General features: G+C 32.7%; 1 protein-coding gene across 6 annotated transcripts in view; it reads right to left on the bottom strand.

The window, feature by feature from the left end:
• Positions 1–15,383, bottom strand: part of LOC108002561 (peroxidasin) — a 282,659-nt gene that overhangs the window by 200,227 nt on the left and 67,049 nt on the right. For all 6 annotated transcript variants that reach the window (XM_028669104.2, XM_062082447.1, XM_062082439.1 and 3 more), the window contains exon 2: positions 7,609–7,754. In XM_028669104.2, coding sequence (XP_028524905.1) covers positions 7,609–7,687 — 79 coding nt within the window. In that variant the 5' untranslated portion in view covers positions 7,688–7,754. The remainder of the gene's footprint in view (positions 1–7,608; positions 7,755–15,383) is intronic.

Here is a 15,383-nt window from a genome sequence, read left to right as displayed (position 1 = left end):
TAAATTTGATTTATATTTATAAGAATCGAATTTTACCAAATAATTTCATTTATAAAATTTTACGATTTCGTTCAATTCCTAATTGGTATAATAATATTACAGAAAATTAAATAAATTTGTAACTTTCATTATAGAAAATCTTGCAATACCAACTATAGGAAACATGCATTGTAACTGTGCATAGGATACTTCATGCTGACAACTTTGGGAGTACCAAAGGTACAATGTTGACAAGTACAATAAAACAGAATCTGGAACTGGCAATCCTCAAGAGTCCCAATAACAAATAGAGTTTAATTCCAAGATCGTGGAATTGAACTTCTCGCCGAGGTTACGAGCAACCTCGTATTCATAAAACAGGTTTAAAGCGATGAAATGGAATTAACGATCTCGAAGTCATTAGGTGCTCGACTAGCCGCCATTTTAGAGTTCAATAAATCTCGGCACCAGATATATCAAGAGAACTTTAAAAATCTATAATTGAACGTTGGAGATCGAAACTTTCTACGAAGTACTTTCTGAAAATTATAGGATTCTGAAAAATCAATGTGATATCTAAAACTTCAAAAACTTGTAGTTAAAATACAAGTATTTTCAATTCATTCCATTTCTACATGCTTCTTTCAATATTTCATGGTAAATAATTATTTGTCATAAAGATATTCAAACAATAATTGATAGATATTCAACTGATTGCAGATCTATGATCTCGTTCTCTAGGTATACCTAGAATACTAATACTATATCCTAGGTATCCCTAAGAATACTAAGGAAAAACTAAAGTATCTAGATTCTTTATTCGAAGCATCATTTCGAATGAAAGTTATATCGATGAATCTAAATGAATCTAACAATTTTTATTGTTAATGATAAAAATAATCTTTATAAGTAAAATATTGACGTTTTATATGATATGCGAAGCATATGAAATATATGAACAAAGATTCCATCATCCCTGACACGAGACTCTATCTTCGAATCATATTGTCATAACCCTCACGATCAAGGTCTTTAGTATCGACTTCCGGGGTTGTTCGTATCGCATGTTACAACCTCGTCGTCGATATCGAGCTTCATTACATAGGGGTCATCTGTGTCGTGTTTCACCAGCTGGGATTCTCGATATCGGGTTTCATGACTATCAAAGTGTCTATATAAGTGAAAACTGATATAGAACAATTGGATGTTACTTGTATCGATCATTTGTATCACGTTTATCTAAAACGGTTCATCATTTCTTTTTTTTTTGGGAAGAGAGAGTAAAAATTTTATTACTTTCATCCATAATAATTATTTTGAATGCGAAAAACTTCAAAAATCGACGAATTAACGACAGGTTTTTAAACGAGTTTTCTAATCCAATCTATCTTAAAACTTTTTAATGCGTGTTTTTAAAGAAGTTCAATCCGTGCTTGTTAATTAAGATGAAAGTTTCGCGTTATCATCATCAGTTTATGAACCATTACTTCGATAGAAGAAAGTATAAATTTTTGCAAAGATAATTTTAAAATATTGATTCCAAAATAAAATAAACAATATCAACTTGTAGAAAATTCTTCTCTCGTGATAAGATTTAATTTAAATTAAATAATTCGATCGAAATATAGATCCATTCCTTGAGTGCTTTACGAAGAGTGAAACTACAATGTTTCTCAAATGTTGTAAACCTAATCAAAACGTAAGTTAAACTCTTAAAAATATCAGATAAAGAATGCAAAATTGAATCGTTTATAGCTTGAAAAACAAATTTCAACGAACGTTTTCTCGTGTTATCGTTCTCAAAATTTTTGTATTTATCTCACTTAAACATTTTCTACAATTACCACTTTCCCTACTATTCAACCTAATGAATGCTACGTCGGTTGCATACGTAATAGACGTTAGTTTACCTACTTCCGCGTGTTTCTGGCATTTATATAATCACTCATTCTAACTATTCTGCTAATTTTGTGCGTTTTAAACCAGCAAATGTTCACTCATACGTCTTGACAATTAAAACTTTAAAAGCAGTTTCTCAGTCTCCAAAATCTTCAACCAACTTTTTCAACAAAACGCTCCAAATATTCCATGACAAATATTCCACTTAATTTTACCATGTTTATGATATACTATATTTACGATAATTACACGTTTAGTCGGTATTCAATTTCGCTTGGACGAAATGCAAGTGATGCTCGTTAATTTGATCGCCTTCGGCTCGCAGCTGCGTGCTTCTAGCATCGTTTCACCTCCAATGAGCGCGTGTGTCGGCGCATATATCGACAATTCTTGCATAATTCGCGTGCCCATTCGTCACGAACGAAATTGAAACACGCGTGCTCCTCCATTCCTATCGAGCACAAAACTCGTCCGATTGTTAATTTACCATCCACTTTTTAATGCATGGATGCCTTTTATATTCCAAGCTTGGATTAAATTGAGAAAGAATATACGTTACGTTTGTTGATTGTTTGGAAAGTGAAAGAAATATTCTCGATACTTCTCGAAAGAAAGTATGACTATTCTCAATAAACGTAATCAATTTGAAAATTTTTTTTAATAGAAAGATAAAATTCTCAAGCATACTACAACGTAGGAGTATTAAGTTTGGTATTAAGGCACAAGGATTAATTCTTGGAAAAATTGAGAACAGTCGTAATAATCGATTTATAAGGAAAAAGTAGTTATACGTATATAATAACTACTTTGCCAAAGAAGTACCGTAAAATATTAAATCTGAACATCTAAACATGGTAACTTTCATAACGTAAAAGTAATTTGAAGTTGTAAAACCTTTTCCCAGGGGTGCACTGAGATTGAGGCTACGGTAGCTTCTAAACTCTATACAAAACACTTTGTACCATAAACTTTACGCGAAAATCGTTAAGGGAAAAAACGTTGCCTCTAAAAATCGAAAAACTTCGAGCAACATTGAAAACTTCCAAGCTGCTATGCTATATTGTTACCCTGCGCTAAGCCGTTAAAACTTCCAATCATTTTAACAATATATATATATATAAATACGAATATTTTGCACACCACTGATAATCTATGATAACTCGAGTAAAATTTTATTGAACGGATAAAAATATTTTTCATACGCGGGATAGTAATATTCTGTGATTTTGAGGCACGCGAGATTTGATACTTTCGTTCGATATTTTTGTTATAATTTTTTTTTTTACGCTAGAATAACAGAGAAAAAATGTGTCCTCGTAAAAAATTTGAATAAAATGAATTTTCAGGAAAAGGTTCGCGTTCATTGGCCCCATATTTCTCGAATCGAAGTTAAAATGATCTTGAATTTTTATCAAAAAATGTTAACTTTTTAACACTGAAATTTATAGACGATAGAAAACTATCATTTTTTCCCTCAAAAATTGGAAATGCTAAAAAATTACGAAGAGAAACAAATCGTACGTATCATTTCCTGAACTATTCTTGAAACTTGCTAAGATCAATGAAATGTTTAAATTCGAAACAAACCCTGTTACAATAAAGGAAGAATAACGAACTAACTCTATGATCTTCATAAGAAATTAAAAAAATTAAAACTCGAAGTTAATCGAAATTCCGCTATAATCTCGTTGTACGCCAGTTAAAAGTTCGTTGAGGAAGATAATCTCAAGGCGTTAAATCGGTCTTCCTCCCTGTGGAGGAAATGAAAAAGACCGGTATTCGTGTTCCAAGTTCTTCCAGGAGAACGGCTCGTCGCCGTTTCAACCGAATTCGATGGAAAGATATTGCGTTCCCTTGCGGTCTTTCGAATTCCACTTTCCTTACTTTATTTCCCACGGTTGGGCCGTGCCTGTCCCGCCCGCCATCACGGCCCTTTATAACCTACGAGATTGTTCAGTTTCTCCGGTTTCAACTCAAAGGAGAAGGCTAACACGAACCGGCTTTATTACTTTTTCCGGCTTCTCAATAGCGCGTAACTCGATGAGAACGAGAAAAAAAAAGATAATCCCTCGCTTGTCATAATTTTAATAACTCGTTTGGACAGATATAGACTTTTTGACAATTTGTTCTAAATTTAATTTTAATTTTGCAAAATGCTTTAAAGACGCTTCCTCTGTTTTTCTGAGAAAAATCGTTAGTTTCTTATGTTGGATAAAAAGTTTGCACAAGACTCGTATTCTCGTTTGCATGTGTAAATAAGTTAAGATATTAATACAATTGTGGAAGAGTTTAAAGAGACTGATAATGAACACAGAAGTTTGTATACAAAAATATCGAACTTATTTATTAAGTTGTAAATATTTATTGGACGAGGAGAGGAGAAGACAGAGAAAGACCAGTACGACGGAGATAGAATGAGACAGTTCTATCAGCTGATCACACTGATGTCCCCCTCTGTCGTCGAAACGAATTTCTATTGCTTACGACTAATAAGCTAGCAATAAATAAACCTCGATCAACGTTTTTATACTTACATCAACTTTTATATTTGTTTCAGTCCCTAGAATCAATTAAAAGCATCCTACAGACATATTTTCGAAACGAATTTATTATTATTGAAATCTTCAATCTTCTATCTATCTCCATGTTATCAAAACTCTCTTCCTCCTTTGTTCCATCAGAAATTATAAATTATATCCGAATTCTCGATTACCAAAACCATCTTGCCTCCTCTCCCTCCCCCAAAAAAGGTCCAATCGTGTCTCATTTTCTCCCAATTTTCAATCCTCTTTTACAAGATTCAGATAACTTCCCTTTAAATTCTCGCCAGTGCCTCGATTCCACCGGACGCTTCCTCGCGTTTCTAACGATTTTTCGAAGAACGACGGGATAATCCTGAAGAAATTTATCAGCTCGAACCGAGAGAGGTGAGGAGAGGAGAGGATCCTTTCTGGCAGGACCAATCTCGGAAGGTGAATTCACCGCCACTCCCGGGGAGAAGGAACGAAAAGACTTCTAATATCTGCTGGAAAGACGGAGCACATAATCTTCCCGAAAGGATAAACCCGGTTACCGGTCAGGATTTCGAATACGTCCAGGGGATGTCGTCCGCGGGATTACTGGACAGGGAGCGATACAAAAGAAATTGTTTGCGAACACACCAACTTGCGAGCAACCGAACGTTTTAAATTGCTTCGATAATGCAATCTATAAGCCTGTAATCTTTTCGAATATCACGGAATATCCTGGATTAAATAAACAATGAACGGGTTTTAATAATAAGTGAAGATAATTACGATAATATTATGTTAATTTACAGAGATGACAAGGAGTTTGTATGTTGGGATTATTATAAAGTGAGGAGAAGGATAGAAAAGAAAGTTTTATTCGCTTTTAATGTTGTTTAATTCACATTGTGTCCTATCTGTATATTAAACGTAAATAGTATATGTTTAATGCAATCTAAAAATCGATGAGATATCAAATATCCGTGTTGGAAAGAAATATTGGTAAATATTGACGGAATGAAATAGGGTATTAATAAATGTCTGTGAACGTAATATTGACAAATGTGGGTAAAATGAAATGTTGGTAAACCGAGATAGTCGATGTTGGTCAAATATTAAAATGGACTTTTGGACTATTGGGTTGAATATCATGTGTTTATACTATATTCGATGTAATTTCAGTGGACATACCGTATGTGTGCATATATGTATTTGAACTGTATCTATAAATAATTCATAATTTTAGAAGAAAGAGTAATTATATTTTTAATTTAAACCCATCCCATATCGTTGCTAGGAATGTTACTCTTTTAAAAATAAGAAATTATTAAATTGTACAAATATTTTAATAATTTAACATTGTATGATGGCAATGATTGTTTCATCGATAACTGGAATATGGGAAGAAAATATTTACACGAGTTAAATAAACTTTGAACAAACACATTAATGCGGAAAATTAAAATTTCAAATAAAATATCGTACAAGAATTTTATTTTGCTACATGAATACTTTAGAAATTGAATTTAGAATTTTTTTTTTGATCGATTATGCAACAAATTCATTAAAAATATGCATATCGTGCATTCCTTTCACAAAGTAGACAATCTTTTCGAAAATTCAATGTTAAAAAATGTAAATTTCTCGATGAAGAAAGAAAATGTATTGTAATGTATTGTTTATCTCTAAACAAGACAGCTTTTACAAAATTTATATAATTTATACGGCCTTCTCTTTCTGATAAATTATAAAAGAAACTATCTTGCAATGTTTCTTTGCAATCTTTCATGAACGAGAAACAAATTACCTTTGCCGACCCATTATTTTCGATCCTATTCAATCTACCAAAAATTCAATATCAATCAAGTAAATCACATTTGTTTTCAACAAATAAAAAAATTCAATTAGAATTACTCGAAATCTAAAATAAATCCTCGATACAATTTATTATCCATCATCAAATTTCAATGATAATAAATATATTAAATATTACAAATTATACCCTGAAATATTTATTTTTAACGATTTTTTAAATCTATCTCGTTATTCTATGTAAAATAAAATAACAAATTATTTTTTACCGTAGAAAGAAATCGAAAAACTTGCACAAAACACTTTACATCATCACACCGTTGAGAACGTAAGAGCATGAAATGGAAAACAGCATTGAATTGAACGTGACTTGTCCCTCGGTACGACGTCGAATTTATGGATCCTGTCCGTGGCCATAGGATTTATGGAAATCCAATGCCTTAATTGGAAAATTATAGGACAATGTCTGGGAGCCGAGCATTCGGCCCGCAACCCGTTACTCAACGAGTATAATCATCCCCTCACCGATATCCGACTTTCACAACCGATATTTCCTGTCTCCAGAAGGGTGGACAACCCCCGGACTGGGCCAACATTGTTCGCCAAGGGACGAATCGGGGATTTAACGAAATTATTGTCACCTGCTGCTGAAAGGCGATTGATCTTTAAATTGCGACTCGAAAGTAGCCGGTATTAACTTTCATCCCTTTCGCTTCTCTTATTTTTACCGTGCGAAAAATATTATACGTTATTCTGGAAAATATTGTAACGAATTGAATTCTTCTAAAAATAATTTAAAATTTTAATTCATATCGCATGGTGATAAAATTATATTTAAAAAAAAAAAAAGAGCTGTATATAGTTTGTAGAGTAAAGAATTGTTGATTTAAATCTTCAAATAAATAATTAGAAGTGATTGAAATTAAAAATAATTCAGAATAAGAAATATGCAATAATGTTTGAATTAATTTAATAAAAACACGCACTTTTATTTGAATTTTATTTTAAAAGTTTTCTTTAAAAAAGAAAAAAAAAGATATCTGCTTTTACATCTGCTTTAATAAATTTATATACTTTGACATGCTGATGTTTAAGCAAAATGTAAAGCTGACTCTGTCAGCTGTCGTAAGCGTTTAAATATTAAATTATTTTACGTTCAGTTTTACACAAAGTGGATTAAATGAAAAATATCTCGATTCAAGAATAAAATGAAGCATATTGTAAAACGAAAAAAAGAAAAAGAAGAATATATAGAATCTTGTACAAAAATAAATTAATTATTTTGTACAAAAATCTTGATATTTCTGATGTACATGCTTGAAAAAAAAACTATTAAAACAGGTGAGGAAATTGAATAAAAGGTTTTAAACCGCGCAAAGTGGTTAACAGCTCGAAATTTGCATTTACTTACCTAATGAAGTGGCGGCACACAAAACATGTAGCTGGTGAACCAAAATGGAGGCCACCACGGCCGAAAGACGACTCAACATCGTAGTCGATTCTCAACTCATTTCTGTTTCCAAAGTTGAGACGTGGCGCCTCTGTTCTCCTTCTGATCTGAAATTTTGAACACGGCATAATTTTATTTAGTCCCAGTTTTCAAAATATCCATATAGAAATTTCTAATTGTAACGAGTACAATGATATAATAACAAGTAATAATAAGTATGTAAAATTTAATCGTATTTAACATGGAATTATCGTTTCGTTGCACTTTGAATACACAAAGCGTAATTCTGCTTGTCATAATTTTGAAATAATGCATTAAAACTCTACATACACGATTAATATTATCGATTTGTAATTATGTATCGAGGAAAAATTTCCATGTTATCGAAAATACATCGAATTTATCATGGAAATATATGTATCGTGGATTCTTGGACGAGAAAGTCTAATTATTTGTTTGAAGAAATTGAAATAATTAAATCATTAAATCATTTATGGGATTAATATGCGATTCGCGCATAACATCATTTAATATTTGCAAATATTTGGATAATATTATACCTAATAATATTTTTAATACTTTGATAACTTAATCGTAATAACAATTTCACAATATCGCCATTACTGCAATGTTATCTTTTCTCTTAACAAAGAAATACCTAATTTTTCTTCAAATATTTATTATCACACCACAAACACTGTACAAAAATAATTTAAACACCTACAACTTAATTATTCTTATCAAGAAAACGAAATTATTAATATTGAAGAAAAATGAAACTAATTAACAACAATCATGTGACAGTTATAACACTTAAGAAACTGAAAAAAATCGTAACAAATAGATTTAAATGTAATGGTAATCAGGATTGATCAACAACGTCAACGAATTGACGCGTACAATTGAATCTTATCGCTCGATAATTAAAGATAAAGCACGTAACAAGACGAATGCGGCCGTTAATTATACTCAGCTTCCCCACTGCACGATGTCAAACGATCCCGGCAAGCCCACCGAAATCCCCCTGGACTTGGAAATAACACCTCCGGTTGCCCGGGGCTGACCCAATCGGGGTTCACGAGACACAAAGCCTCCCTAGACAGAGATCAATGCGTTACTCGGCCCATCCACGTGTGTATGTGTGTGTGTGTGTGTCGCAGAAAAAGGATCGACCCTTTTTTTGGGGGGAAGGGGACGGATTAACAGTTTTGCACACCGACGACGACCGCTGCGCTCTCTGGCAACCCTCATTTCTTCGCAAATATCGTCTTAATGAATTTCTAACGAACTCCTCTCCTCTTTTGAAAATTCATATTTCAAATGAATTATGTATATGGAGAGAGGGGGGGGAAGGGATGTTCGTGTTGATGAAGAGGTGCTCTATCGTAGAATTTTTTGGTGGTTTTTAAAGGTTTTTAGGGAATTTTTATCGAGCTCTATTTCCCTCTGGAAATTCATACTTCAAGTGAATCAACGAATACAGAGAAGAGAAAATACAGTACTAGATAGATTTAAATAAAAACCATCGAGAATATTTTTACTTATACTTCATTTGTTTCATAATGAAATATTGATCAAGATCATCATTTAAACTCTCTTAATGAATCTAAAAACGCAGGGACAAATAATTTAAAAACAAATAGTTTGATTCCACCATATTTCCAGAAGCAAACGTACAATTTAAACAAACAATTCAAGCAACTCGGTGGAAAATAGAGAAACGTTAAAACGTTTAAAAAAAAAAGTATTCCATTAGATTAATTCAATCATTTCCAAAGAATTCGTAAAAACAGACAGACAAAGTTGATTTCCCTCCTCGAATGACGTATCCAAAGGCTTTGGTAAATCAAAAGTGGTGGCTCCAAGTCAAACAGAAGATTGTCACCGCGAAATTTCGTGTGATTCAATTTGTGACCGAAACGTTCGCCCCTTCCTTCCCAGTGTTTACACCCTAATGAATCCATCGACAACTCTTGAACTTCGCGTACCTCTACCCTTCCAACCCTTTTTGTAAGGTCGTCACTCATCGTTTCATGCCGTGACGTACAATTCCAAACGCGTAAAGGGAACCTTTTGTAACCGGGTGTTCGACGAGTGGAAAGGGTACGAAACAATTTCTTTCTCGATTCCCCGTGAAAAGCAATCGTAAGAGTTGTCGTAACTTCGAAATAATTTCGACGTCTCGTGCAGGTGATACAAGTGGCGCCACAAGGAGGGAAGATGTGAAAAAGTTTCGAATCGAGTGTCTAAGATCTGGATTATTTTGGAGGAAATTGGAGAAGAGAAAGTGAGAATAAGTAATCATAAATAATTGGTTATTATTGATATAAGTATCTATAGATTTGATCTTTGAATGTTTATTCTTCTCGTAAATATTTAACAAGCTTACGAATCATCACGAGTGAATTTTTTGCAATTATTACAGACTGTTAATAATCCCCCCAGGGGCTGCAGTCGTTGTTTGACTGCAGTACGGGTTTAGCGCACCCGGGGTACCCGAGCTCTAGCATACCATAAGCCTATCATGATCGAAACAAACGTACAAGTACGATAATGCAAGTATGTCGCTTTGTTTCGTTTCGTTTAAATTTCAATTATAATCTAGTGAATAAGTCTCTGATATATTTTTGTACACCATCTTTCGTGTTTACTCTCCAAACGTTCTGTATTAACTTGTAGGCATTAAATATTCACAAGATTTTTCAATTCTTATTTATCTTTCTGATTACTCGAGAATTCGTTCGATAAATAATAAATATAAAGTTTAATCAAGACCGCAGAAGGGGGAAACTATTTTACAAAAGGAACAAGAGAAATACCTTATCACGAATAATTCCAGTTATAAATTCTTCGCAGCAATAATTACAAGAGCAATGAATTTTTCTTAATTTCCTCCTCGTTGCAATGCAACTTGTTCCTCGTTAATTTGCCACGCACAGGCGCGAACCTTTGCGTGCGAATTACGTTATTGCACGATTTCACGTGCAACGAATAAAGGGGGAAAAAAAAGTCAGGTACAAGTAAACGAATCCGGTCGCACAATTACGAATTGTCCCCTCACTATATCCACGTTGCTTTCGATCGTGGATGAGAGAAACAAAGAACGGGAGACCAACACGCGAATGTAATCTGTTCATGAGCGAAGAAGAATTCGTTTTCATTACTAGCACGCGATCTAGCTTTTTTAACCTGGGCGGATTAATCGACAAGATCGTGGCGAAAACAGATTAACGTTATCTTGCTGGTGGAGCTATACAAGTAAGGGTATTTTCTCTTCCTTCTCTTTGGTGTGGCGTATAAAACGATTTTATACTTTCGTATCGTTTGATTTTTAGAAAATGAAGGACTTCATTTATAACTCAAGATTCGTTTATTATTATTAATATTAAGATTTTTGTTAAAACAGAAGAGATTTGTGAATACATCAGTGTGAAAATTATAATTGCTTGCATCAGTATTGAAAATCGTCAAAAATCGGTATTTGCAAGTACGGTGGTGCCCTCTGTATCTATAGCCTGAACCAAATAGGGATATTTATTCAGGAAACGTGAATTTTGCGAATTGAACTTGAAACTTGATCGAAAGAGAGGAAATATGAATAAATATAAAGTTTCTCAAATTTCTTACACTTGAAGCTCGTTCAATTTCAAGAATTAATAACATAATGAATTAGCAAGAGACGCTAAAAGTGAGCTATTAAACTATTACATATTAAGAAAGATGCAAAGATTAATGCAAACAATTTTACAACAAAATAATTTGATTTAGATTTTGTGTTTCGTGAGAGATATTAAACGACTTGTAAAATCGTAATCTCAAATGATCAGAAATGAAAAGATATAATTGGAAACAACAAAATAAATTAGCAATTCAAAAGCAATTATTATTAATGCATTATGTTATTATGTTCCGCTTGCTAAATCTCAACGTCAGATTATTTCGATATAAAATTTCTACTGCGTTGCACAACTTATCTTCTATATTGCATTACTGATAATCCATCATTCGTGATAATAGAAGCTTACAACATACGCATGATTACCATGGTGCACAGCTTACACGTTACAAAGCGGTGCAATCAACACGCTATGCATTCTAAGTTGGAGACAAGGATTTATTATATTTCCAGCACGATAATTCTATAATTATTCGTTTAAAAAACTTTATTATGTCATTACAAAAATTACTCTATCATTCATCTGATAGAAAAATGAAAAACTGTGTTAAAAGAAACATAATTTGCATACAGTGGATTAATCCAATTTAACCATATATTTTTTGCATAATTTTATTATTTCTTTCACGCTCGATAGATGATACAATATTTTGGTTGGTTAATTTTTAAATAACGTAAGTTTCATGTTTGTTTTTTATCTTTAGAAGAATATTTTATAAAAATATTGAAGAAAAAAAATATTTTTATCATAAATAACTGATGGCAAAGAAGAATTTTTCCTTTGTCCCAAAAAATTTTTATCTTGAAAGGATTATTGATAAATTTTTCAGGGCAAAATGTAAGATAAAAATTTTAAAAATTTGGCAAGATCAATAAAAGTAGAAACGTATTCTTACTAAATTTGATAAAGATATTAAATTCGATGCGAAATATAAATTCGCGAATATAAATTCAAGAGGAAGAAAGAACGTTAATGAAAATGCTCATAAAAATATTCGTTGTTGTTGCGTATTACATTTTGCAACGATTCATATTTTAAAAACACGTGAAATTTTCTATCTTTAAACATATCACATACAAGAATTGTATTATTTTTAATTACCAAAATTATAATCTATTAATTTTTTATCGTATCATCTTATTTCAAATTTTAATTAATTAAAACAACGGGACGATTTTTCAAGCCGTGGCAATAATGGTGCCAATATCGTTATTAAAAAAAATCTAGATCATTAATTTCTTCCAATTTCTCGAACAATGATTACTATGATTCAACAACCGCCATTCATAAAGCCAATTATGATCATCAAAATGTCATCAACCATCCGAGCCTACCTAACGAATATTGATTTCAATCTGGCTGTTTGATTGTACATTCTCATTATTCCCGGCACAACAAACAACATTACCACCTCTGACGCTTTACCTTTCCAATCAAACAACGTTCAACGGTGAATTGGATGAAAATAATTTACAAACAGAACGATATTAATAATCAACAATTATTTCCAATTCACGAATACACGGTGATCGTGATCTATTTTATCAATCGTGGTTGAGGGACGTATGTGAAATTTAATAATCGGAAAAGGGCCAGGCAGTACGTCGTCAAAGTGCAAGCCCGTGCAAGTGGCACGATTCAGTTATTCGGCGTTTCACGAGAAACACCCTAATTTCTCGTATGCCCAATGGTTTACACGGGGGTCGGTGCCACCAATGCAATTAATAACTTCCAGCTCGAGAGCCCGCGGCTAATAGCGGTTAGTTTGTCGGGTCCACAGAGGTTTATTGAGCAAACATCGGTCGAAACTACAATTGCCTAGGACCCCGTGCCAAAATCGATCGATCTGCCAGACGCCACCGTGAGACAATCGCGAGGAAACGTAGTTATTCGGCAGAAAGTGACATTTTGTCGACTGTCACCGATCAAACTTCAAAGCATTGTTGGACAAGTTTCCATTTCCAGTCGTGATAAATGGATTATATGTATCAAGCGTGAGGATAAGATGGATGGAATTGAAGAAGATTCCGATTGTATCTAAAAATTATTTAATGCCTCATATTTGATGCATTTCTTTATTTCCTTCTCAAGGCTTGTCGTTTAATTTTTATCTTTCATCAAATTTTTCTTAAAGTCTTTTCAATTTTTATCGTCCAATCATTGGCCAATGATGCTCTTTTTTCTGCACGATTATATAAGTATTAAAAATAGTAAAAAAAAAAAAAAAAAAGAAAGAATGGAATAGTAAAAAATCAACATAACGAAGAGAATAAATCCAAAAATAAAGATGCTCTAGAATCGATGCGCATTGCATAAAGATCCCTCTTGTGATCAATTTTCCGTTGAATATTGTCGGTTGAAAAGAATTTGTAAATGCATAGAGGCAACTATTCCACATCTTGGTTCACTGACACGTGATGATATGTGGTTTTATCCGTACATATGACAGTTGCTGCCATATACGCATATTTAGTTTTACAAATGTATCGAATCTGTCGAAATCAATCAAATCAAACAGACTTATATAGCTTTCTGCCATGAATATGCTTATATTTTCATACACAACTACTGTATAGCGTTATTCGCTAGAGCATGTTGGATACAGAATACAAAATGATCGCAATGATTCCACGTGTAGAGCGTGGAGAATTAATCGAAATCGGAGTATTTCAGAGTATTTCAGAGTTGCGTAAACTCGCGAGAAAAAAAAATCTAGATCATTCGAAAATCAACTTTGTATCAATTTTTATCAAGACGAAATATTATGTACACGAATCACGTTGTGTACAATTTATTAATTCATTTACGCTTCGATAAAAACGAGAGATAAATAAACTGTGTGAAGACTATATATATAAACATTTACAAATACTATATTTATCTTGCAAACGTACACATTGGACATTTGTTCCAATTATTTCGCTATGTGGACTTTAGAAATTGCGTCGAACAATCTCTTTCTTCGACGCACAATGAAAATTTTTGAAAATGAAATAAAAGTGCGAAACGTTCGATCAACAACGTGTACGTTTTCTGCGAATTCCGATATTCATTTTTCTCCCTCTCTCTCTCTCTCTCTCTCTACAATCACATCCGACTAATGCGGCATAGTTGAAACAAAAAAGAAAAAAAAAAGAGAGAGAGAAACGATAGATGTCTGGAAAAAGAGAAGGAATGAATAAAAAGATTCTGAGACTCTGTAACAAATGCTTTGTACTTATCCAAGTGTCGTATTAAGAAAACTCTTTTGTTTTCCGACACCGACTCGCTTGTTCGAGTTATTAGTTTTTTTCTCTCTCTCTCTGTCTCTCTCTCTCTCTTTCTCTGTCTTTTTCTCTTTTTTTTTTCTCGATGCACAACGGCTCGATCACGGTACAATAGGAAGAAGAGGAATTGGTCCACTCAATTTCGAGAAAACATCGTGCACAGTGATGGGGCGAGCATCGATATTTGTTGTCTCGTGTAGGAGATGTTTGCAGTAAAATAAATTTTATTGCAAATCGAAGAGAGATGTGTTGTTTGACGTCGGTAGGAACAGATTTTATAATGAAATATCGGTTTAAAGGAAAAATTATTTTACCCGGATCATCCTGTCTGGGAAAAGAAATATTGAGAAGGGTTTAATGAATTAATGCTGAAAAATAGAGGAATTAATAAGTCTGATATATTTGAAGCTTGATATAATAGCAATATATTGGAATAACATATTGTGCGTTCGATTTAATATTTCGGAAAAATATGATGTAAAGAAGAAATATTTTGAACAAAATTTAATCGATACAGAATGATTTTTCAATAAAAAATAACTTAATACTTTTTTAATGGTAATAAATTTTATAATGGTGTCTCTTTTTGAAACGTTTCTTTTCTTATCATATTCGAGATAAATGAATGAACTATTGAACGATGCAAATGAATTGCATCTTATTATTCTTTGCGATTCTCTCTGAATATAAAATTTTGAAATATTATTAAAATACAATATGAAATCTTTTCTCTTCCAATGTTTCCTTTTTTTCAATTGTCTTCTTCTTAATTGATCGAAAAGAGCTAAATTTT

This window comes from Apis cerana, linkage group LG1, assembly GCF_029169275.1.
Source record: "Apis cerana isolate GH-2021 linkage group LG1, AcerK_1.0, whole genome shotgun sequence".
NCBI classification, from domain to species: domain Eukaryota; kingdom Metazoa; phylum Arthropoda; class Insecta; order Hymenoptera; family Apidae; genus Apis; species Apis cerana.
The sequence above is the reverse complement of the archived record's forward strand: the minus strand, read 5'-3'. Positions and strand labels throughout refer to the sequence as shown.